This window comes from Colobus angolensis, unplaced genomic scaffold (genome assembly GCF_000951035.1).
Source record: "Colobus angolensis palliatus isolate OR3802 unplaced genomic scaffold, Cang.pa_1.0 Scaffold119, whole genome shotgun sequence".
Classification (NCBI taxonomy): domain Eukaryota; kingdom Metazoa; phylum Chordata; class Mammalia; order Primates; family Cercopithecidae; genus Colobus; species Colobus angolensis.
Genome location: NW_012113030.1, coordinates 897,767 through 925,434, shown reverse-complemented (window position 1 = coordinate 925,434; position 27,668 = coordinate 897,767). Strand labels below are relative to the sequence as shown.

Sequence of the window (27,668 nt, the reverse complement as noted above, 5' to 3'; positions counted from 1 at the left end):
AGGATGTTCTTTGGGCATATTTTTAAAACTTTTTAACATTACTGTTTTTTTTCTTTCTGAGACAGAGTCACCTAAGCTAGAGTACAGAGGTGCAATCTCAGCTCACTGCAGTCTCTGTCTCCCGGGTTCAAGTGATTCTCCTGACTCAGCCTCCAGTAGCTGGGATTACAGGCGCATACCACCACACCCAGCTAATTTTGTATTTTTAGTAGAGATGAGACTTCACTATGTTGGCCAGGCTGGTCTTGAACTCCTGACCTCAAGTCATCCACCTGCCTCAGCCTCCCAAAGTACTGGTTTAACATTAATTTTTCCAGCCTGGGCAACATGGCAAAACTCTGTCTCTACTAAAAAAATACAAAAAGTTAGCCGGGTGTGGTAGCACATGCCTGTAGTGCCAGCTACTTGGTGGACTGAGGTGGGAAGATCTCTTGAGCCCAGGAGGTTGAGGTGGCAGTGAGCCACTGCACTGCAGCCTAGATGACAAAGTGAGACCCTGTTTCAAAAAAAAAAAAAAAAATCATCCATTTTATTGATTGATTGATTGGGATGGAGTCTCGCTCTGTTGCCCAGGCTGGCATGATCTCAGCTCACTGCAACCTCTGCTTCTGGGTTCAAGCATTTCTCCTGCCACAGCCTCCCAAGTAGCTGGGACTACAGGCATGTGCCACCATGCCTGGCTAATTTTTGTATTTTCAGTGGAGACAGAGTCTCACCATGTTGGCCAGGCTGGTCTTGAACTCCTGACTTTAGGTGATCCACCCACCTCGGCCTCCCAAAGTGCTGGGATTACAGATGTGAGCCTCTATGCCCAGCCTTTATGTTTTTCATGAATGTACATAGTTAAAAATTTAGACTGTGATTAAGTGTATACATTGTAGTAAGTCTCCCTCATCAGTATTCCCCACCCTCCCATTTCACCTCACTAGAGGCAACCACTATTACCAGTTTCTTGAACATCCTAAAGATACTTTATGTCTATACAGGCTTATAGCATAACATATACAATCTTGTGAATCATGGCTTTACACATGTGAATGAAAAAAAATTCCTTTAAGTACTTACTATAAAATTGCTGTTCTATGCATTAAGGATATAGTTCTGAACAAAGCAAGTAAATTCCACTGGGGCTGACAATTCTAGTGTTGGGGAAGAAATGTAATAAGCAAATAAACTAGTAAACATGTCATGAGGTAGTAAAGTTATGAAGAAAAGTCAGTCAGGATAAAGGAATAGAAAGTGTTGGAGCTAAGGACATAGGACTGTTTTAAGTAGGGAGGTCAGGGAAAGCTTATTCTATCCTATAAGAACAGAGACCTGAATTGGGAAGATGCATTCCAGGCAGAAGGAAAAGTGAAAGTCCCAGAGCTAGGAATGTGCTCTAGGGCTTTTGAGTGTTTGAGGAGGAGTAAGGAAGAAGAGAGTGTTAGGAGATGAAGTCAAGCTATAATGATATATCTTAAAGATTATTATATATCAGAAAAATGTTGGCCAGGCACGGTGGCTCACACCTGTAATCCCAGCATTTTGGGAGGCCGAGGCAGGAGGATCAGTTGAGGCCAGGAGTTCGAGACCAGCCTGGACAACATGGTAAAACCCCATCTCTACTAAAAATACAAAAATTAGCTGATCGTGCTAGTACACGCCTGTAGTCTCTAGACCCTGCTACTCAGGAGGCTGAAGCAAGAGAATTGCTTGAACCAGGAGGCGGAGGTTGCAGTAAGCCAAGATTGTACCATTGCACTCGGCAGAGCGAGACTTGTCTCAAAAAAAAAAAAAGTTGAACTTCCTATATCATCATTACATGGAAGTACTATAATTTAACCTATCTCCTGAAGATGAATATACATTTTATAATTTTGTGCTATTAAAAATGGTGTAGAATAGGCTAGGCACAGTGGCTTATGCCTGTAATCCCAGCACTTTGGGAGGCCGAGGCGGGTGGATCACCTGAGATCAGGTGTTCAAGACCATCATGGCTAATACGGTGAAATCCCATTTCTACTAAAAATACAAAAAATTAGCCAGCATGGTAGCGTGCACCTGTAATCCCAGCTACTCGGGAGACTGTGGTAGGAGAATTGCTTGAACCCGGGAGGCAGAGGTTGCAGTGGGCTGAGATCGCACCATTGCACTCCAGCTTGGGCAACAAGAGCGAAACTCCATCTCAAAAAAAAAAAAAAAAGGTATAGAATATACTTACGTATTCTTCTATAGTTTGTGCATATATGCAAGTATATCTATAGGTTAAGTCTGTAGGGTTTGAAATTAATTTGCCCTCTAAAGAGAGGAACCTTTATAGCCTTAATAGATTTAAGTAAGGATCATTAGTAGATATCAAAAACATTAATAAGTGAAGGATTACTTGGGAAGAGGATATTCACTTGTTGCCAAGGACTATCTTACAGATTATTTATATTTGCAAAGGGTAAATATACCTTTACAATGGAGGGATCTGGAATCAAGCCTATATACCTAACTTCTAGTTTATAGTGTATATAGGAGATAGAAGAACAAATTAAATGACTCCAAGAGAAAATAATTGAACAAAATTAGAATGTAGTACATTTTATGAGACAACTGGTCTAGCCTCTTCAAAAGCACAGTATCATTTTTAAAAAGTTGAGGTGGGATCTGTTTTAGGCTTAAGAGACAATAACCAAATGCAATATATGAACTCTCATGGAATCCTTGTTTGAAAAATAAAAATTATTTTGGGATATCTTGGTAACTTTGAATATGGATTGAATATCAGATGATATTATGGAATTTGAGTAAATTTTCTTAGGTGTGATAATGGTGTTGGTATATAGGAGGATGATCTTACCTGTAGATGAATCCTGAAATATTTAGGGATGAAGACTCATGGTATCTGCAGCTTACTTTCAAATACTTCAGCAAAAATGTACGCACAAATATAAAGCAAATATGGCAAAATGCTAAGCAGTTGAATCTAGGTGGAGGTATACCTGTTTACATTACAATAGTCTTTTTTTTTTTTTGAGACAGAGTCTCACTCTGTCACCTAGGCTGGAGTGCAGTGGCGTGATCTTGGCTCACTGCAACCTCCCGGCTTCAAGTGATTCTCCTGCCTTAGCCTCCCAAGTAGAGTAGCTGGAACTATAGGTGCACACCACCATGCCCAGCTAATTTTTGTATTTTTAGTAGAGATGGGGTTTCACCATGTTGGCCAGGCTGGTCTTGAACTCTTGACCTCAAGTAATCCACCCTCCTCAGCCTCCCAAAGTGCTGGGATTATAGGTGCAAGCCACCACGCCTCACCACCTTTTAATTTTTTCTACGTTTGAAAATTTTCTTAATAAAAAATTGGGAAGAAAAAGGCTTTTTAAAAAGTCATTAGATGACTTGTATTGCCAGCAACATAGTGAACTTGATATTCTGGAACTATTAGATATTCTTGCTAGCATTTTGTCGCACCACTGGTTTGCAAACAGAGAAACCTGTAAGACTCTCCTTACTCACTTCCTTGACCAAAATAAACAAAACTGTGAGCGGAAAATGGAGTGATGAGCAGTAAGCACACTGGAAAAGTGGGATGATCTTGAAGCAAATTGCTGATAATCACTTCTGGGATCCAGACTAAGACTGGAGCAAGCTTCAAGGTTGGAGGACTGAATTGAAGACTTCCATGTTAAATTGGCTGCCTTGACAAGGATACAAGTTAATTTCTTTTTTTTTTTTTTTTTTTTTTTGAGACGGAGTCTCGCTCTGTCGCCCAGGCTGGAGTGCAGTGGCCGGATCTCAGCTCACTGCAAGCTCCGCCTCCCGGGTTCATGCCATTCTCCTGCCTCAGCCTCCGGAGTAGCTGGGACTACAGGCGCCCGCCACCTCGCCCGGCTAGATTTTTTTTTGTATTTCTTAGTAGAGACGGGGTAATTTCATGTCAGTAATGCTTCCTGGAAATTGTGCAAGCAAACACAAATTACCTCTGGAGTAATTCACTCTCAAGTAGGCCTCCAGAAATTCCACAGGTTAGAATCAACCAAATATGATTCACAAAGATTATTCAATAAACATGGAAACAAATTATATAAATGAGTTAGCAAAAAAGAGAGAGAGATTGAGATTCCTTAAGATTTTAATCCCTAATATTGGAATAAAATAACCAATTTTGTAACCAATAAAATAACTATGTTTGAAATGTTTAAAGAGGAAAATGATAAGCTCATTAAAATGATTAAAAGGAACCAAATAGAACTTTGAGAAATAAAAATATAATTCCTGAAAGAAAAAAAAAAACAGTATTAAGCAACACATAAGATATAAATAAAGAGAGAATCGGTAACTTGGATTAGAAATTTGAGGAAATCACCCAGGACATTGAGATGGGAAATGTGAAGGAGAGGGTAAGAAATTTGTAGAACAGGATGAGAGGGTCTGATGTGTCTAGTTGGAATACCAGAAGGAGAGACTGAAGGAGAGGCAGTATTTCAAGAATGACAGAGAATGTATTAAAGCTATGAGTCTATAGGAACGGAAGCATATAGTATACCAAATAAGTAAGTAGAAACCCGTACTTAAACACACTGCAGTGACATAGCAGAATGGAAAGACAAAGAAAAGAGCATAAAGGCTGCAAAGAGAAAAAATACATAATCTTTCAGAAAAAAACAGTTATGCTGAAAACAGTGTTCTCAGCACTGACAATGGAAGACAGAACAGCAGGATAATATCTTCAAAGTGCTGAGGAAAAATAACTATCATTATAGAATTGTGTACTGACCAAACTTTCAAAATGGAGGGTAAAACAAAGACAACTGGATTGACCTTAATGATATAACTTCTAAAAGAATATGTCAGGAAAGAAAATAACCCCACATTTAAAGTCTGAGATGTAAGAAGGATAAATGATCAAAGAAAGTGGTAAATGTGTAGGTAAAGCTAAATAAATATTATCTGAATATAGTAATTTTGGAATTGAAGGGTAGAATTTAAATACTGATCATTCATAATATATAGTTCAGGAAGAGTTTAGTGAGAGTATAAATATTCTCAGATCCTTGTTCAGGGTGAGGTAGAGAGCTGGTGTTATTGCATTAACTTTAGACTTTAAAAATATAGGGTAAAAAGAAAACCCAATTGAAAATGGACAAAGGATTTGAATGGACATTTCTCTAAAGAAGATACACAAATGGCCAATAAGCACATGCTCAAAAACACTAGCTATCAGAGAAATGCAAATGAAAATCACAATAAGGTGCCACTTTACACCCACCCACTAGGATGACTATTGTTTATCAAAATACGAATATTAAGTGTTGGTGAGGAGGTGGAGAAATTGGAATCCTTATATATTGCTAGTGGGAATGTAAAATGGTACAGCTACTTTGAAAAACACTCTGGAAATCAGTTCCTTTAAAGTTAAAATTATATGACCCAGCAATCCCATTCACAGGTATATATCCAAGAGACTTGAAGAGTGGCTGCTCTCATCAATTTTTTTTTTTTTATTTTGAGATAGAGTCTTGCTCTGTCACCCATGCTAGAGTGCAGTGGCACCATCTCAGCTCACTGCAACCTCTGACTCCTGGGTTCAAGCAATTCTCCCGCCTCAGCTTCCTGAGTAGCTGGGATTACAGGCGCCTGCCACCATGCCTGGCTAATTGTTGTATTCCAGTAGAGATTGGATTTCACCATGTTGGCCAGGCTGGTTTCGAACTCCTGGCCTCAAGCAGTCCACCCGCCTGGGCCTCCCAAAGTGCTGGGATTATAGGAGTGGGCCACCACGCCTGGCCCGCTCACTTCAATTTTATATACTTGTTGCCAAAATCAATTTTAGTCCAAAGTGCAGTTTATTTCCTATTCTCAGAAAGTTCATGACCAAAAATTAGCCAGGCGTGGCGGTGTGTGCCTGTAGTCCCAACTACTTGGGAGGCTGAGGCAGGAGGATGGCGTGAACCTGGGAGGCGGAGCTTGCAGTTAGCCAAGATCACGCCACTGCACTCCAGTCTGGGCGACAGAGCGAGACTCCATGACCTTCTGAGACTGACAAATTAATATCCATATGCTCTAGTATTACTATAGTATTGGGACCAATCTGATTCATTTTAATGGATTTTTCTGGTATAATTTCTCACTATTCCCTTTTGCGTATTGCACGTAAAAGCTGAAAAATAACTTCTGAATAATCCTGTAAACACAAAAAACTTTAGATTCCTCCTCATCATTGAGAAGGGGAGTAACCTGATACAACTGTTTTTAGAGATTAATTTGGAAATGTTGAGTACTGTGCATTTAAGAAGAAACTAGTGGAACCTGAAGTGGGTAGCTTTATTAATGTAAAGTCAGGACCAGGGTAAAGGACGAACGGTGGGGATAGAGAATAACCGAGTTGCTCAAGCTAGAAGTCTGGGAATAAGCTTCAGCTCTTCTGACTCTCTCCTATATCCCCAAACTCTGATTGAATCATCATATCCTGATGATTATATCTTGAGCTAAGTATCTGTCACCTTTCTTCACTTCTTTACATTTCCACTGCTGCTATCTTGGTCCAGTACACCATTACATCTACATTGCTGCACGAGTTTCCTAACTTCCCTGCATCAGTTTTTCACAACCTCTAGATCCGTTTTCTACCTTATTGTCATAGTGGTATTAAGAATAATTTCAAATTGATGTCACTTTTTTGCTTATATTTTTCAGTGGTCTTTTATTGCTCTTGGGATAAAATTGAAAATCTTACCATGATTTTTATAAGGCCCTGTATGATCAGGCCTCTGCCCACTTTTCCAATCTCATTTCATTCCTTTCTCCTTTGCTCTCTACTTTTCACATTACTAGATTTCATTTATTAAAGCAGTGAGAGAAGAAAATTCACCAACCTGGAGTTTTAGATCCAGCTTATTTGTCCTTCAAAAGTGAAGGAGAGGCTGGGTGCATTGACTCATGCCTGTAATCTTAGCACTTTATAATCTTAGATTATAGGCATGAGCCACCAAGCCCAGCCTATCTTTTTTATTTTTAATTAATCTAACAGCTAATGATTTTTTCAACAAACTGAAAACATAATATTCGGTGATTATAGCTTGTGGATGGTGAAATGATTGATAGCAGTATTTTAAGGGATGAAAAGGAGGAATTGGGAATCCTTTTAAGTATGTCTAGCTGGAAAGTGGCACAGCGTTGTTTTAAAAAGAGGACTTGGGTGGGGTACAGTGGCTTATGCCTGTAATTACAGCACTTTGGGAGGCCAGGGTGTTTAGAGTTCAGGTGGGAGGCCAGGTGGCTGGAGTTGCTTGAGCCCAGTTCAAACCAGCCTAGGCAGCATGGTGAAACTCTATCTCTACAAAAAAAAATCAAAAAATTAGTCAGGCATGGTGGCTTGCACCTGTAGTCACAGCTACTCAGGAGGCCGAGGTAGGAGGATCACTTGAGCCCAGGAGGTTGATGCCACAGTATGCTGAGATTATGCCACCGCCCTCCCACTTGGATGACAGAATGAGCCCCTGTCTCAAAAAGAAAACGAAGAGTTGGATTAGTTGTAAATGTATATTGCCAACTCAGGGGCAACCACTAAAAAGGTTTTTTAAAAATGTAGTATAGTTCATGTGCTAGGAGGGGAGAAAAATAGAATCATAAAATACTCAGAACCAGAGGAGACAGTAAAGAGTGGAATACAAAAAAAGGCACTGAATAGAAAACAGGAACGAATGTGGTACAGTGTTAACAGTATAGCAGTAATCACTTTAAACATTAGCTGTCTAAATAAACCAATTAAAAGACAAAGACAGTCTCAACGGATAAAAGAACAAGCCTCAAGTATATGTTGACTATAAGAAATCCCTTTAAAATATAAACATACATAGATTAGACAGATTAAAAATGAAGAGATGACAAAAGATATACTATGCTAACATTAATCAAAAGAAAGTGAGACTAGTTGTACAGTCGTGTTATTTAACAAATGGGGATATATTCTGAGACATGCATCAATAGGCGATTTCTTCATTGTGCAAACATCATAGAATGTATTACAGAAACCTAGGTGACATAGTCTACTACATACCTAGGCTGTATGGTGTAGCCTATTGCTTCTAGGCTGCAAACCTGTACACCATGTAACTGTACTGAATATTGTAGGCAATTATAATATAGTGGTAAATATTTGTGTATCTAAGCATATCTAAACATAGAAATGGTACAGTAAAAATAAAGTATTATAATCTCTACAGCTAAAACAGAGTATTATAAATATCAAATCTACAGTAAAAATAGAGTATTATCCATAAGGACCACCATCATACATGCGGTCTGTTGGTGACCGAAACATCATTATGCAGTGCATGACATGACTATGTTAATTTCAGACGAAGCCGACTTTAGAACAAGGAGAATTATCAAGAATAAAGAGAGGTGTTACATAAAGATGATTAATTCTGGCCAGGCATGGTGGCTCACGCCTGTAATCTCAGCACTTTGGGAGGCCAAGGAGGGTGGCTCACCTGAGGTCAGGAGTTTGAGACCAGCCTGGCCAACGTGGTGGAACCCTGTCTCTACTAAAAATACAAAAACTTAGCCGGGCTTATTGGCACATGCCTGTAGTCCCAGCTACTCAGGAGACTGAGGCAGAAGAATTGCTTGAGCACAGGAGGCAGAGGTTGCAGTGAGCCGAGATCATGCTACTGCACTCCAGCCTGGGCAACAGAGCAAGACTCCATTTCAAAAAAAAGAATATAAAAGATGATTAATTCTCCAAGAAGACATACTAATCCTTAATGTGTATTCACTGACAACAGAGTATCAAAATACATGAGGCAAAAACTGATAAATCTGCCCAGAGAAATAGAAAAAGTAGTGGTACTGTGGTTGGATATTTAACATCTTTCTATCAGTAATGGAGAGATCCAGCAGGCAGAAAGTCAGTGAGGACATAAATGAAGTGAATAGCACTATCAGTCAACTTGATCCAATTATGACATCTATAAATTGCTTAATCCAGCAGAGATTATACTCATTCTTCTCAAATTCATGCGAAACATTCACCAAGACCACATTCTGGGTCATAAAACATGTCTTAATAAACTAAAAGGAATAGAAATCATACAAAATATACCCTCTGACTGCAATGGATTTAACTATAAATCAATGACGGAAAAAGTTGGAAAACTCTAAAATACTTGGAGATTAAACGACAGACTTCTAAATAATGCACAGCTCGAAGATGTTTCAAGAGAAATTGTAGAATATTTTGAACTAAATGAAAATACAGCATCAAAATTTGTGGGCACTGAAAGCTGTGCTTAGAGGAAAATGTACAGTATTGAAAGTATATATTACTAAAGAAGAAAGATCTAAAACCAGTAATCTAAGCTTCCACCATAGGAAACTTGAAAAAAACAAATCCAAAGTAAGTAGAAGAGAAGAAATAATAAAAATTAGAGCAGAAAACGGGGAAGTTGAAAACAGGAAATCACTAGAGAAAAATCAACAAAACTGAAAGTTGGGTCTTAGAAAATATCAACAAAACCAATAAATCTCTAGCTAAGTTAAATAAGAAAAAAATAAGATATCAATTATTAATACCAAAAATGAAAGAAGAACCATTACCAGTGATCCTTTTATTATTATTATTTGTTTTATTTTTAATTTTTGTGGGTATACAGTATGTATATATGTTTATGGGATACATGAGATATTTTGATACAGGCATGCAATGCGTACTCATCACATCAGTGTAAATGGGGTATTCATTACCTCAGACATTTATTCTTTGTGTTTCAAACCATCCAATTATATTCTTTTAGTTATTTTTAAATTTACAATTAAATTATTTTTTGCTATAGTCACCTTGTTGTACTAGCAAATGCTAGGTCTTGTTCATTCTTTTTTTTTTTTTTGTACACATTAACCATCTGCACTTACCCTTTCCCCCACTATACTTCCAAGCCTCTAGTAACTATCCTTCTATTCTCTATCTCCATGAATTCAGTTGTTTTAATTTTTAGCTCCCACAGATAAGTGAGGGCATGTGATGTTTGTCTTTCTGTGCCTGGCTTATTTCACTTAACATAATGACCTCATGTCAGGATCTCATTCTTTTTTATGGTTGAATAATAGTTTATTGTGTATATATACCACATACCCTTTATCCATTCATCTGTTGATGGATACTTAGGTTGCTTCCATATCTTGGCTATTGTAAATAGTGTTGCAGTAAAAATGGGAGTGCAGATATCTCTTTGATAAACTGATTTCCTTTCTTTGGCTATATACCCAGGAGTGGGATTGCTGGATTGGTAGCTCTATTTCTAGTTTTTTGAGAAATCTCCAAACTGTTCTCCATAGTGGTTGTACTAACTTACATTCTTACCAACAGTATGTGAGGATTCCCTTTTCTTCACATCCTGGCCAGCATTTGTTATTGCCTGTCTTTTGGATAAAAGCCATTTTGACTGGGGTGAGATATCTCATTGTAGTTTTGATTTGCATTTCTCTGATTATCAGTTATGTAGAGCACCTTTTCATATACCTGTTTGTCATTTGTATGTCTTCTCTTGAGAAATGTGTATCAGATCTTTTGTCCATTTATAATTGAATTATTAAATTTTTTCCTGTAGAGTTGTTTGAGCCCCTTGTGTATTCTAGTTATTAATCTCTTGTCACATGCATACTTTGCAAGTGTTTTTTCCCATTCTCTGGGTCGTCTCTTCACTTTGTTGACCATTTACTTTGCTGTGCAGAAAGTTTTTAACATGATCTCGTCTCATTTGTCCATTTTTGCTTTGGTGGCCTGTGGATATTATTTAAGAAGTCTTTGCCCACTTCGTTGTCCTGGAGAGTTTCCCCAAAGTTTTCTTTCAGTGTCATAGTTTGAGATCTTAGATTTAAGTCTTTAATCCATTTTGATTTGATTTCTGCATATGGAGAAAGATAGGGATCAAGTTTCATTCTTCTGCATATGGATATCCAGTTATCCCAGCACCATTTATTGAAGATACTGTCCTTTCTCCAGTGTATGTTCTTGGCATTTTTATTGAAAATGAGTTCACTGCAGAAGTGTAGATTTGTTTCTGGGTTCTCTGTTCTGCTCCATTTGTGTATGTATCTGTTTTGATGATCCTTTTATTTACTGATAAAAGAATTAAATTTGATAACCTAAAAGAAATAGCCGATTACTTGAAAGGTACAATCTACCAAAACTCATACAAGAAGAACTAGATAATCTGAACAGCCTGATATGTATTAATGAAATTGAATCAATAACTAACAACCTTCCAAATTAGAAAGCACCAGGCCCAGATGGTGAATTCTACTGAACATTTAAGAAAGAAATAATTCTCCACAATTTCTCTCAAAAAATAGAAGCAGAAGGAATACTTCCTAATTCTTTTGAGGAGTACTGCATTACCCTAAAGCAATTCATCTCATCAGCAGGCTAAAGAAGAAAAGCCATATGATCACATTCATAGATGCAGAAAAGCATTTGGCAAAATCCAATACGCATTTAGGATATAAACTCTTGGCTGGGTGCAGTGGCTCACGCCTGTAATCCCAGCACTTTGGGAGGCCGAGGTGGGCAGATCACGAGGTCAGGAGATCGAGACCATCTTGGTTAACATAGTGAAACCCTGTCTCTACTAAAAATACAAAAAAATTAGCTGGGCATAGTGGCAGGTGCCTATAGTCCCAGCTACTCGGGAAGCTGAGGCAGGAGATGGCATGAACCCGGGAGGCGGAGCTTGCAGTGAGCCAAGATCGTGCCACTGCACTCCAGGCTGGGCAACAGAGCCAGACTCCATCTCAAAAACAAAACAAAATGAAACAAAATTCTCAGCAAAGTAGGAAAAGGGGGAACTTCCTCAACTTGATAAATCTGTTAAAAAATAAAAACACAGGACAACCTACCTCTAGCATCATACTTAATGGTGAGAAACTAGTGTTTTTTCTGCTAAGATCCACAAGACAAGGATATCTCACTATTCCTGTAAGACAAGAAAAGGAAATAAAAGGTCTACAGATTGGGAAGAAATAAATAAAGCTATCTTTGTAGATGACATGATTGATTATGTGGAAAATTTCAAGGTGACAACCTCCTGAAACAAGCCATTATAGCAAGGTTATAGGATGCCAGATTAATATATAAAAGTCAAGTTGCTCCTGCCATACCAGCAATCAACAACTGGAATTTGAAACTAAAAGCACAGTACCATTTATACTAGCACCAAAAATCTCCAAAACAATTAGGTATAAATCTAGCAAAATATTTACAAGATCTATATGAGGAAAACTATGAAACTTTGATGAAAGAAATCAAAGATATCTAAGTAAATTGAGAGGTCTAGTTCATGTACATAGATAGAAAAACTCACTATTGGCAAGATGTCATTTCTTCCCTACTTAATCTGTAGATTCAACACAATCTCAGTTGATTATGTTCTTAACAAGTTATTTTGTGGATATTGACAGAAAGAATCTAAAATTTATATAGAAAGGCAGAGCATGAGCAACATGGCAAAACCTGTCTCTACAAAAAATACAAAAACTAGCTGGACGTGGTGACATGTGCCTGTAGTCCCAGCTACTTGGGAGCCTGAGATGGGAGGAGTGTTTGAGTTCAGGAGGTTAAGGCTGCAGTGAGCCATGGTTGTGCCCCTGCACTCTCTAGCCTGGGTAACACAGCAAGATCTTGTATCAGGAGAAGAAAAAAAAGGAAAGGCAAAAGAACCAAAAGAGCCAGAAGAGTCAACACAGTATTGAAGGAAAAGAATGAAGTGAGAGAAGGGCCAGAACCTGACTTCAAAATTTACTATAGTAATCAAGAAGGTATGGTATGCGTGAGAGAATAGACAAATAGATGGAATAAAATAGAGATTCCAGAAACAGACCCACACAACTAGAGTCCACTGATCTTTGACAAAGGAGCAAAGGCAATTCAGTGGAGAAAGGATGATCTTTTCAACATAGTGCTATAACAATTGGACATCCACGTGCCAAAAAAAGGTGGATCTATATGTACACAGACCTTACATCTTTCACAAAAATTAACTCAAACAGATCATAGACCTAAATGTAATGTACAAAAGTATAAAACACCTAGAAGACAACATAGGAGAAAGTCTAGGACACCTTGGGTTTGGCAATGAGTTTTATGATACAACACCAACAATAAAATTCATCTAAGTTGGACTTTATTAAATTTAAAACTTCTGCTTTGTGAGAGACATTGTTAAGGGAATGAAATGACAAGTCACAGATTGGGAGAAAATCTGCAAAACACATAGCTGATGAAGGACTGATTCTAAAACATACAAAGAACTCTTAATATTCAACAGGAAGAGAACAACTTGAAAAATGGGCAAAAGATGTGAACAAACACCTCACCAAAGAAGATATAGAGATGGCAAGTAAACATAGGAAAAGATGCTCAATGTCGCATGTCATTAGAGTATTGCAAATTAAGACAAGAAACCACTACACACCTAAAAGAATGGCTAAAATCCAAAACACTGACAACACCAAATGCTGACAGGGAAGTGTAGCAATGGGAACTCTCATTGGTGGTGGAAATACAAAATTATATCATCACACTGGGAGACAGGTAGTTTCTTTCAAACCTAAACATAGTCTTACTGTAGGATCCAACCATAGCATTCTTTGTATTTACCTATATAAGTTGAAAACATGTCCACACAAACATCTGCACATAAATATTTATAGCAGCTTTAGTTGTAATTGTCCAAGATATTCTTCAATAGGTAAATGGACAAACTGTTGTACATCCATAAAATGGAATATTATTCCATGATAAAAAGAAATGAGCTTTCAGGCCATGAAAAAAAAAGTGAAGAAACTGAATGAGTATTGCTGAGTAAAAGAAGCTAATCTGAAAAGGCTACATACTGTATGATTTCAACTATATGACATTGTGGAAAAGGCAGACTTTTGTCAACAGTAAAAAGATGACTGGTTTCCAGGCACTAGGAATAGGGGGGTGGGGCTAGAAGGGATGAATAGGTGGAAGCAAGCACAGAGAAAAAAGATGTGAAACTATTTTGTATGATACTGTAACGTTATATATGTGTCATTATACTTTCTCAATACCCATAGAAGGTACTACATAAACAGTGATCCCTAATGTAAACTATGGACTTTAGCAATACTGTATCAATATGAGCTTGTTAATTGTAGCAAATGTACCATGCTAATACAATATGTTAATAATTGGGGAAACTGGTAGGGAGGGGGAAAGGGATGTATGGAAACTCTTTGTGGTTGCCACTCATTTTTTATCTGTAAACCTAAAACTGTTTTGAAAAATGTATATTCTTTAAAAAAAATGTATTTTTTGGAATAGAAAATAATTTAGACATTTGAAATAACCACAGATTTATCTGTAAAATATTTTTTTTTTTTTGAGACGGAGTCTTGCTCTGTGGCCCAGGCTGGAGTGCAGTGGCCGGATCTCAGCTCACTGCAAGCTCTGCCTCCCAGGTTTACGCCATTCTCCTGCCTCAGCCTCCCAAGTAGCTGGGACTACAGGCGCCCGCCACCTCGCCCGGCTAGTTTTTTGTATTTTTTAGTAGAGACGGGGTTTCACCGTGTTAGCCAAGATGGTCTCGATCTCCTGATCTCGTGATCTGCCCGTCTCGGCCTCCCAAAGTGCTAGGGTTACAGGCTTGAGCCACCGCACCCGGCCTCTGTAAAATTTTTAATTCATTTTTTAGTTTGTGTCATTCTCCATTTATTTATTTTCTGACTTGCATTGGGAGAAACAAATTGTATTTCTGACATTGATTTATATTTCTCTTTTATGAAGTGTTTCCTTTAATAACCTGATTGCTCTCTCGTTAAAACTGTATTTTTTCCTATGACTTTGAATTACCTGATAGAGTGATAGAATATTTAACTTTTTCTGACTAACTTAAACAGCTTTCTTTATACTGGTGATCTAAACTGATGTAAGCACCTTATGTCCTTACAGTTCATGAAGGCACTAGTATAGTCTATGTTGAAATTTGCAGAGTAGCGGTTTTGTCACGTAACGTTTCAAAGACTTATTTTACTGGTTGCTTTCTAGAATTTTCAGATAGAAATTGGAAGAGAATTTTTTTGTTTTTTCTTTGAAATTCTAAGATAATTTATTCATTATTTTTCACTTAATAAACATAAAGGCAACTTACCTACAAATAAAAAATATTAAGCATGATGTAATCCTTTTATCTCAGAATACTCAAGATGGCTTTATTAAGATAAATTTTGTTATTAATAGTTTAAAATGTAAAAAATGTGGAGAGTATGTCTCTGGTTTTGCTTATGCTAACAAATATTAAGAGAGATTGCAATGAATTTAAGAATCATTTTTGAACATACTCATAAGCAATGTAACTTGCTTGCATTTATGATATAGGACCTGGTGTTCAACTTTTGGAGCATATGTATCACTGTTTTGTTTTCAGATTTTACTTTTCAATTATGTGTATTATGATAATAGGCCTACATTTGGGAACTTCAATAGGTATTTCTGCCAATGAATAGGAATGTATACATAACGTGAATTTTAATAAATAGGGAAGAAAATGTATATAATACTTTGGAAATGAGAAAATTCCGGAGTTGCCTTCCTCATGTTTATTTTTTGTGTTTGTATACTGTTAGTGATCCATCACATTTGCTGTCCATGAATTTCTTCTGCTATACGGAAACTCTAGAGTACAAGTTACAGTTTTTTATATAGTCTGTATGGTCCAAGGTGAATTTATGGGAATGCATTTTTTTTTTCTTTTGAGAGGGGAAAAGATAGGAAGCCTTCAAAAATTGTCATGCTCATAATTTGAAAATCTGTTTTTACTTTTTGATGTTATGTTTTTCATACTGCCCATTAAGCATATTATAGATTTATGATCACTGATGTATGTGTCTTAGGAATGTATGTGCTAATAGGAATGTCAGTAACTGTTTAGGTTAGTAAATCCCAAAAGATCTCAATAACTAATTCATTGTAAATAATTTTCTGTAGTGAGGGTCACATAGCTGTGAAGCCATTGATAGACTTCTAAGTATGCCTAAAGACTCAGAGTTTAGTTAAAACAACAACAAAAGGAGGTGACCATTTTTGCTCCATTTTTTAGGGTTTTTAAATTTGTTTTTGAGTCAGAGTCTTACTTTGTTGCTCAGGCTGGAGTACAGTGGCACAAACACGGCTCATTGTAGCCTTGACCTCCTGGGCTCAAGTGATCCTCCCACCTCAAGTCCTCAGAGTAGCTGGGACCACAGGGACGCACCACCACACCCAGCTAATGTTTTAGTTTTTGTTTTTTGTTGAGATGGGGTCTCCCTCAGTTGCCCAAGCAAGTCTCGAACTCTTGGACTCAAGCCATCCTCCTGCCTTGGCCTCCCAAAGTGCTGGAATTACAGGTGTGAGCTACCACACCAGCCGAAGGGTAACATTTTTAAAGAATTCATTCAGAATCACAACACAGATATATTTCACTATTAATATGGAAAAAGTTCCAAGGCAAATGCCCAAGCTCTTCTTTCAAGTTTGTGTTGGGAAAGAAAGGAAAAAAGGAGTTTTTATTTCCCAGAAATTATCCCTAGGGGAAAAAAGAAAAACTTGTAATTTATCTGTGGAATCAAAACTTCAATTCAAGTTTTTAAAAAATGTATTTTAAAATTCTGGCTAACACGGTGAAACCCCATCTCTACTAAAAATAGAAAAATTAGCCAGTCGTGGTGGTGGGCACCTGTAGTCCCAGCTACTCGGGAGGCTAAGGCAGGAGAATGGCATGAACCTGGGAGGCGGAGCTTGCAGTGAGCCGAAATCGCACCACTGCACTCCAGCCTGGGTGACAGAGTGAGACTCCGTCTAAAAAAGAAAAAAAAAAAATACATACATATATATGTAAAATGTGATTACAACTATAGATGATATTTTACCCTCTGTGTAACACTTTAAGATTTGCATATGTATTTGTGTCTTTGACCAGTTTTAATGAGTGATTATGTTGGAGTCAACGTAACTTTGTTTCAAATTAGATTATAAAATTGTTGGTGACTTTCTCAAGAAGGAAAGAAGCTAGCAGGAAAACTGGAATAGGGTGAGATTCTGACATTTTGTATATGGGTTGTTTTTAAAATACACTTGATCTTTAATAGATAACATGGTAAGCCATACACTAAAGACAAATTGTTGCCATTATCTTAGAATATTCCATGCTTCTATATTTTTTACATACAGATTGTTCTTAAAGAATCCTTAATTTTATCAGCATTCATACATTTTTTTAATCTGTGATTATCTTTTTCCAGTTATAAACTATGAAATGCATTTAGTTTTTGGTTAATGTTTGTTTTTACTTTCTCCTCCATATCTTCACAGCCTGAAATTGTTTTTCAAATGGTTAAGCTGGACTCCTACTCAAATATAGATATTAAGTAAAAGTAAAAAATTATTGCACTTATATGTGGTAGGGAGTAGGGATTCAAAGATCGGAAGATATGGTTCTTGCATTCGAAAAGTTGGGTAGGCTGACCTAAAAACATACAGTCCATGAGAAATAGATTGTAAGCTTTGCAAAAGTGGGAATTCTTGTTTGTTTTTGTTTATTGCTGTGTTGCCAGTAAAGTAAATAATTGTTTGGGAGAGTTAGAAAAGCCTCTCAGGGACTGGGCATGGTGGCTTATTCGTGTAATCCCAGTACTTTGGGAGACCAATGTGAGAGGGTCGCTTGAGCACAGGAGTTCGACACTAGCCTGGATAATATAGCGAGACCTTGTTTCCACTACAAATAGAGGGGGAAAAAAAAAAAAGGCCAAGCATGGTGACACATGCCTGTGGTCCCAGCTACTCTGGAGGCTAAGATGGGAGAATTGGCTTGATCCGAGGAGTTCAAGGTTGCAGCAAGCTCTGATGATGCCACTCCCGCCTAGACAGCAGACTAAGACTGTCTCAAAAAAAGAAAAAGAGAAAAAAGCTTCTCAGATGAAATGATACTTCAAGTATGAAGGAGTATGTCAGGAAGAAAGAGACACCAAGGACATTAGCAACATACAAAGACATGATGTGATGGTGAAAGAGAATGAAAATTTTAAGGAACATTATAAAATTCTGAGTGATGGCAGCATGGGAGGACAGTAAAAGAAAATAAAGTCTTACTGAGTGGTAGATTGTAGGCAAGTCGTAAAGGCCTTGTGTGAGTTGTATGATAATCTAAGGAATTTAAACTTCAGGGAACCAAGTCTGTCCAGTAATCAGGGAAACTCAGGAATTTGAATTGATGTTAATATTCAAACTATTTATTTTACCACCATTGCTATTACATTGGATATTATTCAGTATTGTTTCTTTCAAGTCCTTGATTCATGTGTAACAATAACTACAACTTAATCAAGAATCCTTGAAATAAATGTTTTTTAAAAAAATCTCTGGGAAGTATAAACTTGATTATTTATTTCTAAGTGAACTATAATTTATCTTTAATTTTTGTGAACTAGGGACTCTCCTAAGAAATTATCAAATACAACTACAAATGCAATTTTTAAAAAGTAATCCAGTTTAAAGCTATCTTTGAAAACAATTTTGTTTTTATGTTTATGATTTGAATAAGCACAAAATTATCTATTTGTATCAAGAACCCAATTTTTCATGCTGTGCAAATTGTGTTTTCTATAAATGTTTCTATGTAAAAATTTTAATTTTACTCTTATACTTTATTATAAAAGATACTGATTTGATTAGCATTCTCTTACCAGAAACACATACTAGCCATGAGATTAAATCCTTTTGATTATGAATTACCTAAAAATTTCTAAGAAAGACCATTGAGTGATTTAGAAAACTTTGTTAAAACAGAGTATGAAAGTAGGAATGATTTGTTCTTATAATTCAGCCTTATTAAGAAGAATGGCTCAGGATTGCCTAGAGATGTGCCCAAATATTGTTCCAAAAGTTTCTTTGAATTATTAATATTGAGTTATTTTCAATGTTTCCATTCAGTGAATTTCTCAACCCTTGGTTTTGAGAACATAATGCTAATTAAGGTGTCTGCTGTTGTTTAATGCTATTACATTGTAACTGCTAATAATAGCATTTTCCTGCTTTATATAAAAAAATTATATTCAAAATGTTGTGTGTGTTCTCTGATTTCTTTTCTTACAGCTTGCCAGTATTTGCCGTGCTGAAATGTTTTAATTTATAGTTTCCTTCCTTTGTACCTTTTAGTTTTCTCTGTTGCTGCTTTTTCTGTGACACGAGCCTTTCATTATAGTCACTCTTCTTTTTTCCTTCCCCACTTCTTTCTTTTCCTTTTTTAAAGCCATGAGAAGCCGATCCATTGGTGAATGTGCTCTGCCATCGGCCTATATACGCAGTGCTAAAAGTGCTCCTGTTCTGATCCATACTTCCAAACCCTTCTTGCCTGATATTGTTCTCACTCCCCTTTCTGATGAGCTTTCAGGTAGTGCCACCTCTGCTAATTTCTGCACCACCCTTTTCACTTTTTAATCCTCTGCTTTCAAATTTTGCTTATCAAATAAACTCTTTAAAGTTAATTTCTTTGGGGGAGGTGTGGGAAACTGGGAAAATGATTGAGAAATCAACATTTTGAGTTATTTGAACTCTAATGCTGTCCTTGCAGTTCATTCTGGAAGTGCTAAGTTTAGTGCTGTGCCAATGTCCAGTATTTTTGGTTGTAAATGGCCATTTTTTTTTTTTTTTTTTTGCTCATGTTTTTTTCTTCCTCTCAGGTGGTTAAAAGAAGTAGTAGTATATATTTATATCATAGATGTCTTATAAAAGATGACTTAGAAAGATAATCAGAGCACTGACTTTTAATTTCCCATTGTTTTGACTGACAATATGGTAAATCTTGAATAATTTATTCTGCATTGTCTATAGGAATGGAACTAAGTAAGGGCATTCAGTATTTGGGAAAAGTATATAATCTAAAAGTTGCTTTGGAATAAATCTTTGTATTTATGTTACATGTAATCATGTATAGAATTCTAAGGACTCACTCATTTTTAAACCATTCTGTGAAGCCCTGACTTCCAAGGACCTTCAAAACCTGCTTAGCTTTCCAGTTCTGCCTTAGGTCCTTGGTCTCCAGTACTGGGATGGTCTGCTCTTTTATTAAACTTTAATTAACATGTAATAAAATGCATAGCTTCATAGACTCAGTTGAATAAGTTTTGAAAATTGTACACACCCCTGTTAACCATCACCACAAACAAATTATAGAACATTTCCACTACCTCAGAAAGTTTCCCAGTGACTTTTTTGAGTCAGTCACCACGCACTCTTCCCCTCCACACAATTATAACAACTTTTTGCTGTTTTGTTTAAAAAAAAATTTTTTTGGCATAAATAAAATCATACAATGTGCAAATTGTGCTAACTCAAAGAAACCTCCTTGTTTTGTTAACTTGGGAACCATAATATAATTAATTTTAATGAAATTGGAGTTGATTTTTCAGTTTAATCGATGACAATAATAGAAAAATTGGCCTCAACCCGAACCTTAATATCCAGTAAGTATTGATGGATGATGAATGGATGTATTTCACACCAGTAAAATTAAGCAACCTGAATATTTTAAGCTACCAGCGCAGAAAATTAGTAAGATTTAAAACTATATAGATGTGATAATATAAATTTTAATAGATGGTAGAAAATGGCACACAATTTTGTTACATATGATGCTTAGCAGCTACAAATAAAGAATTAGAATATTTTTGTCTCTTTAGTTCTCCATTTAAGCACTGTACCTCCTTATGTAAGTAGCACAGATTTTGGCTGCTTACATCAAAGTATAATCTAGTTACTTAAGATGGCAAACAATGTTTCTGTTCTTAAAACTGAATTAGATACAGCTAAAAGAAACTCTGGGTTTTTTTGTAAACTTCTCTTGGATACATTTTTTGCTCCTAGCTTTTATAAAAGACAGAACATTTAATGCAAACCATTCTTGACATTTTTAGAAAAATTAAAATGAGCTTTGGCCACTTCCATTATTATTTTATTCTATTCATTTATTTATATTAAGTACAGAATTTGAATTCTCTCGGCCACTAATTCTTAAAAGTTTGATTGGATTAGACATTCTGCTACTGTCTTAAAAAACTGTCGAAAGACTTATTTTTTTCTCCATATCTAAAAGGATTTACAGAATTTCTCATCTGCAACTTAATATTTTGGCAAATATTCATGTTAAGTGCTAAAACATTTTTGAATAGCTAAAACAAAGATAAGGTTGTTCCTTTCAAAATATTTTCGAGTGGTGCCATACGCAGGATGAGAAGTTCTTATTTCAGAATTCTTGCTTTGCTGTAAATACATAATTCAGAAAGTTTACCTTTTTTATGCTTTTATGATTTAAACGTTTATGAACACTGTTTGAAAGGAATTTTCTAAATGGCAGTTTTATTTGTTGTATTCCTTTTCCCCATCTGGGGTAATATGCTTTCTATGATAAATTTAAAGATTTAGATGGTGTTGAGACATCAGTCACTAAAATAAAACAAACTTTATATCTGATTATCAAAATAATGTTCATTTTAGAAAACATGGATTACAAGGAAAAGCATATGAAAAATATACATAATCCTCCAAAACCAGTGATAATTTATTGACAACTTCAGATGCTTTTACTGCCAGTTTTTTATGCTTATGTACATTTAAAATATAAAAACATAATTACAGTTAGTTTTGAATTAAAAATCATTTTTTCTCTTAGAATTTGAAAGAGGCAAGGAAACTGCCACTTTAAAATAGCAGCAAAATCCCTCCTTTCCTGATAACTGACTTGTGAATGAAGTCAAGATTTTTCAAGCTGATGTAAATTTAGAATATTTTCCAGGAGATGCAAATCGGTGTATAGAGGAAAAGATTAAAGATTCATAGTGCAAATCAACATATTAAAGACCCTTAGAAAACCTGTTAAAAAAGCAAAACTGTTGGCCTAGCGTGGTGGATCACACCTGTAACCAGCATTTTGGGAGGCCAAGGCAGACGAATCACGAGGTCGGGAGATCGAGACCATCCTGGCTAACATGGTGAAACCCTGTGTTACTGATATCCTGTGATATTGATATCCTGTGCCATTAAGGTTCCAGAGAGAACCAATATGAAAATTAAACAGGATTGATCTTACACCAGTTTACATTGTAGAAATCTAAATTATTGGATTGGTCTTTGCCTCTGCGATTCTTGGAGGCAAATTAAAGGCTTGGAGTTTGCTTCTTCAGGTGTTAGGTGTAGAGCGAAGAAGAGAGGAAGAGATAAGAGAAAATGTAGGGGTTATAAGAATAGAGATTTGTAAAAATAGTGCTAAATTAAAAAACAAAAATCACGAAAATCTTAGATCATCAACCAGTCATACTTTTTCATTGCTGATGTTTCTTCCAAGGTTTGAGTAAATTTTACTTTAGAATAGTTTAATGTACAGAGAATTAATAAGAAAATGAACTGTATGAAGGGGAAAAAGTAAACGGTTTTTCATGCTTTTGTAGCTCTCCCTCATGTGAATTAGCTTAAATGAACTCATAAAATATTTCCTGAGTGTATCTCTGAAATCAGGAATCGAGGTTTCTTCAAGTACTTCACCAAAAAAAACCTCAATGAAACGACTCGTAGACAATCTACTTCTAGCTTACGGTTAAAAGTAGAATTTGTCAGAAAAATATTTTTCTGATACTTTCGGATAACAGGAGAGGTAAAAGGAAAGTCCTTTTAAATCCTTTTTTTTTTTTTAATGTACTAAATCTATGAGAAAGGACTATGAGTTTTTTAAGTATTAAGTATCCTATGGTTCCCAGCCCTTTTTTCCTCCTCCAATGTTCTTGTAACTGTCCATACTACCTGCATTGTTGTAAGTATGATGCTATATGATAGAGCTTTACATACAGCTATAGACTAGCGTAGCTGAATAGTTGAGTATTCTTGAAGAGTTAAAAATTTGTTTTTTTTTTAAATTTGCTCTGTTGCTTAGGCTGGAGTGCAGTGGTGCGAACATGACTCACTGCAGCCTTGACTTCCCTGCCTCAGCCTCCCATGTAGCTGGGATCATAGGCACATGCCACCACATCCAGCTAATTTTTTTATAGAGACAGGGTCGTCACCCAGGGAATTTCTGAACATAAAGTTGCCCAGGCTGGTCTCAAATTCCTGGGCTCAAGTGATTCTCCCCACATTGACCTCCCAAAAGGCTGGGATTACGGGCATGAACCACCACACCCAACGCTTAAAGAGTTTTTCTTAAGTTCTGGGGACCAGTTTGAGGGCACTGTGTCAATGCACTGTTTCTTAACATCAGACTCATCTATAACAGCTTGAAAAATATGTATCAAATTTGATACAATATGTTGGCTTGCACAAACATCTAATATAATTTATTCTGGTGTCTGGGCAAGTTCACTCCTTGGCCTTTCTCTCATTGGCCTTTGATAATCACTTATTTGATAATTACTGTGCTAGATTGTATACGTTTGGTAACCCAGCCTGACAGTCATTATTTTCTTGATAAATGGTTAAGAGAGAAGCCAGAAATCTGAATCATTATTCTTAAGCAAATTACTTTTACTGCCAGAAGTAACACTTTAGTGAAAAAAGGGATATAAAAGAATATAAACATGGTAGGCAGCTTTATGTATACTCCCACAAATGTTTCCTATTATTTTCTAATCCAGTACTATGAGTTTCTCATCCTGAAATTAAGCTTACAGACTCAATTTCTTTCAACCAGTTCCCAAAACTTATTTGTCATTTTTGTTGCTATTGGACTCTGGTCTATCTAGGCTGTAGTATGTAGACTGCTAATGTTGGGGACTGATCTCTTTTTATTAACAAAGCTTTATTATTTGAATTGAGCTCCTTATACTTCTGTTTTGTGACTATCAACCAAAAATAAAATAGTATGTCTCACAGGCCTATCCTTTTCCTAAATTCTGCCCATTATGGAGAATTTTTCATCTCATCAAAAAAGTAGGCCCTTCTTTATACAATCAAGAAATTTTTCCTGTCATCAATGTACAATAGGATATTAATATTTTACAGATTTTTCACTTGTAATCTGCTGATTGTAGCATAATTCCAATTAGATTTTTTTTTTTAAGAGATAGGGTCTCACTGTGTTGCCCATGCTTGATTGCTGTGGTGCCATCCTAGCTTACTGCAGTCTGGAACTGCTGGGCTCCAGCAATCCTCCCACCTCAGCCTCCTGGCAAATTAATTTTTTTTTTCCTGGAATAATTTACATTAATTTTTTTGAGACAGAGTCTTGCTCTGTTGCCCAGGCTGGAATGCAGCGGTGTGATCTTGGCTTACTGCAGCCTCCGCTTCCTGGGCTCAAGCAATTCTTGTGCCTCAGCCTCCTGAGTAACTGGGACTACAGAAGCCTGCCACCACGCCCAGCTAATTTTTTAAAATTTTTGGTAGAGATGGGGTTTCACCATGTTGGCCAGGCTGATCTTGAACTCTTGACCTTAGGTGATCCGCCCACCTCGGCCTCCCAAAGTGCTGGAATTACAATTGTGAGCCACTGCACCCGGCCTACATTAATTTTTAAAAAAGAACATCTCAGGAAAAATGTGAAGCTAACTTAAACATGACATTATATAGCATACTCATTAGCAAAACACTATACTTTTCTTAACATAAAAAATGTATTGGTAGTTTATGTTAAGAATTTTAAAATCAGGAAAACAATATTAGAATAAAAGAGAAGATAGTCGACTGGGCTAAATTTTAGTGGTTTAAATGAAAACTATTGAGCTTATTTGTTGCTTTTAAGTCTTTTCATATGATTACAATAATGTAAAAACTGCTTTGAATTACCTACAAATTGAACATCTAATCTTAAAAAGATAGAACTTTAATAACCTCTGTTAATAATATTTGAAAATAGATGCTCTATAGTTTGTTTGTTTGTTTGTTTTGCTCTATAGTTTTTACTTACCTTGAAGTACATTGCCGTTGTTGCCCAAATAGACAAAAACATAGGTAATTAGCAGAAAAAAACTGAGTTTCAAAATGGCATCAATTTCTATGTAAACTAGTTTAAATGATATTACAAATTCAGGAACCATAAAAATATTACTGATAGCTAACATTCGTGCTTAATCAGTAAAATAATTTAACTTTAATAAAAGGGATTTTGGCACTTGATTCTATGCATCATTTCAGAAATTATTAAAATTTTCTAGTGATATGGTAGTATTTTAACTGAAGAGGTTTTTTTGTGAAACTAACTTGCTTTTTACCAATAAGCAGCTACTTTTTTTTTTTTTTTTAAGGCAAGCTTTTCTTCTACCAGTATTTATTAAGCCCATACTATATGACAGGTCCTCTTTCAAGCAATAGAGATATTGCAATGAACAAAACCAAAATCCTCAAGAAACTTAAATCTGGAGGAAAAGAGTACTTTTTTCTTAACGTTTTGTAAGCTGGTAGTATACTTTAATGTACAGCTTTCCTTTCAAACTAACAAAGGAAACTTTTTGAACAAAATGTTTCCGGGAAAAAACCGGTTTTTAAATCTGGAAATAATTGACACACTTTAATGCTAAACGGTATTAAGGAAACCCAGAGATAAAACTTGACATTTCTGTAACTTTATAGGCTATACAGGAAGCATTTTCTAAACAGTATTAAGGAAACCCAGAGATAAAACTTGACATTTCTGTAACTTTATAGGCTATACAGGAAGCATTTTCTCAATGTTCAAAAGCAGTTTTTGTAAATCACTTGAAAACAACATTTTTATTGTTTCACTCATTAAATGGTTTCTAATGCTTTAGATTAACATTTAATTGAAAAGACTACTTTCAAGCATAGTTTCTAAGGTGTGTTACTAGAGGAGTTTCTCTGAACATGTGAGCACTGGAATACAGGAAGAGTGTGTGCAGTGTTCTCTTAGTGTGAAACGGACCTTTGGTGTTGCTTTGCTGCAACTGCCATTTGCCTTGAGTGATCATTCTTCTCTTCCTCCAGGAGAGTAAGAAAACACAGTCAGTTTCCCTTAAGAAAAAGCAAAGAAAGAGAAAAAATATATAAAATTTTATTTAAAAGCTTTCATTTTTAAGTTAAAATATAAGCAGCATAATTAAATTGTTTTGAGGGCATTTTTATTTAAACCTGATGCCACCATGATTTTTAGCAATTCAATACAGTTTTTTTTGTTGTTTCCTTCTGTATAATTTACTAACATTTGTTTTAGTTAGATTTTTATTTCTAACATTCTTAGCTTTATAGAGATAAATCACTATGCTGCTCTATGGGTTTTTTAAAATTCATTTTGTTTATATTGAGATATAACCAAAGCCTGGCTTTATGGTTTCTTAATGCAATTAATTTTTACCAAGTTTTATTTAAAAATTAATAAATTATTTCATGAGTACAAAACATATATGTTGTATTATTCAACAGATTAAGAGTAAATATTAATTTCTGCCTTACTTTACACCACAGCTCCTCACTTTGTAGCTGTGTAACTTTGGGTAAGTCACTTAAACAGTTTCTTCATTTATAAAATAGGCGTAGCACCTACTTCATGGGGTTGTTGTGAGGATTAAATGAATGATACGTCAGATGCTTACATAAACACCTGGCTTATGGAAAATACTATGTATAGTTTAGTTATTATTTAGTCTTGTTCTCAGTAAAGTTCAGCTGTAATGTATTTGTTCAACTAATGTAAGGCTTGTTAGAGTCAATTATGCTTAATTCAGGTGCCATTTGTATTGACATAATACATCCCTCTTGATCTGAATTTGGCATGAAGTTGATTCCATGTCAGTGTTATTTTCTTCTTTGATTTTATGTAATTAGTATTGTTATGTGCGATGAAAGAACTGTATTTAAAGCTTAAGACTTTTAAAACATTGTTTAAATTTAAATTCTCCAATACTACAATATTGGTAGAAAAAATCCGGTTACTTTTTTTTTTTAAAGCTGTTTCCCTCTTGAGCTTGCATAGAAGTTTTAGATACTCATATATGGTAACAAAGTTTTAGGAAAAAAATAGGCTGAAATACTGGTTAAGTTTTCTAATATGCAAGATGTGAGGGCTGAGTTTGGGAAGGAATTCCTAAACACAGAACATTGTAATAATTTTTCCTGGCTTCTTTAAAATGGAAAAATTGTGAAATATCGATAAAAGAAATTAAAAATTAAAACTAATATTTTACTTTTTCTGACGTTCATGTATTTGTTAGCATCATAATGTTTTTATGATTCTAATCTTTTGAAATCTTGATTTTGACCTTTGGTAAAATTAATTCCAAGCTATAAAATTTGTAAGAATTCTTATAGAACAGCTATCCAGTCTTTATCCTTTGCTGAGTTCTTTAGAATATTGTGTGGAAAGAAATTTAGAGTGCATGCTGAATATAATCTCTGTCATTGAGGCAGAAGTTCTTATGATCCCTTATGGCAGATGTAAAAAACTAAAATATTTATGTTTGTCAAGATGCACAGATATGAGTTAGTTATCTGCTGTATTAAACACTTAATGAGTATAAGTGCATCAAAGTGAAGTTTGTAAGCAAATGTTTCACTTTTCATTTAGAAAAATTTCTGAATGGAGTGCATGAGGAAGAAAAACAATGTCATTTGTTAAAGTTGCACATTCCCCTCAGTTTAAGGACAAAAAGTTAATTGTTTCAGCTTCAGAAGATACTATATATTTAACCTATGTTGAGAGCCTACTAGTGTA

General features: G+C 35.7%; 1 protein-coding gene across 6 annotated transcripts in view; it reads left to right on the top strand.

The window, feature by feature from the left end:
* RALGAPA1 (Ral GTPase activating protein, alpha subunit 1 (catalytic)) overlaps positions 1-27,668 on the top strand; it is a 281,300-nt gene that overhangs the window by 91,413 nt on the left and 162,219 nt on the right. The window contains exon 17 of one of the 6 annotated variants that reach the window (XM_011925941.1): positions 19,275-19,415. The exons of the other annotated variants lie outside the window; for them this stretch is intronic. Within the exon in view, the coding sequence (XP_011781331.1) occupies positions 19,275-19,415 (141 nt within the window). The remainder of the gene's footprint in view (positions 1-19,274; positions 19,416-27,668) is intronic. 6 annotated transcript variants of the gene reach the window in all.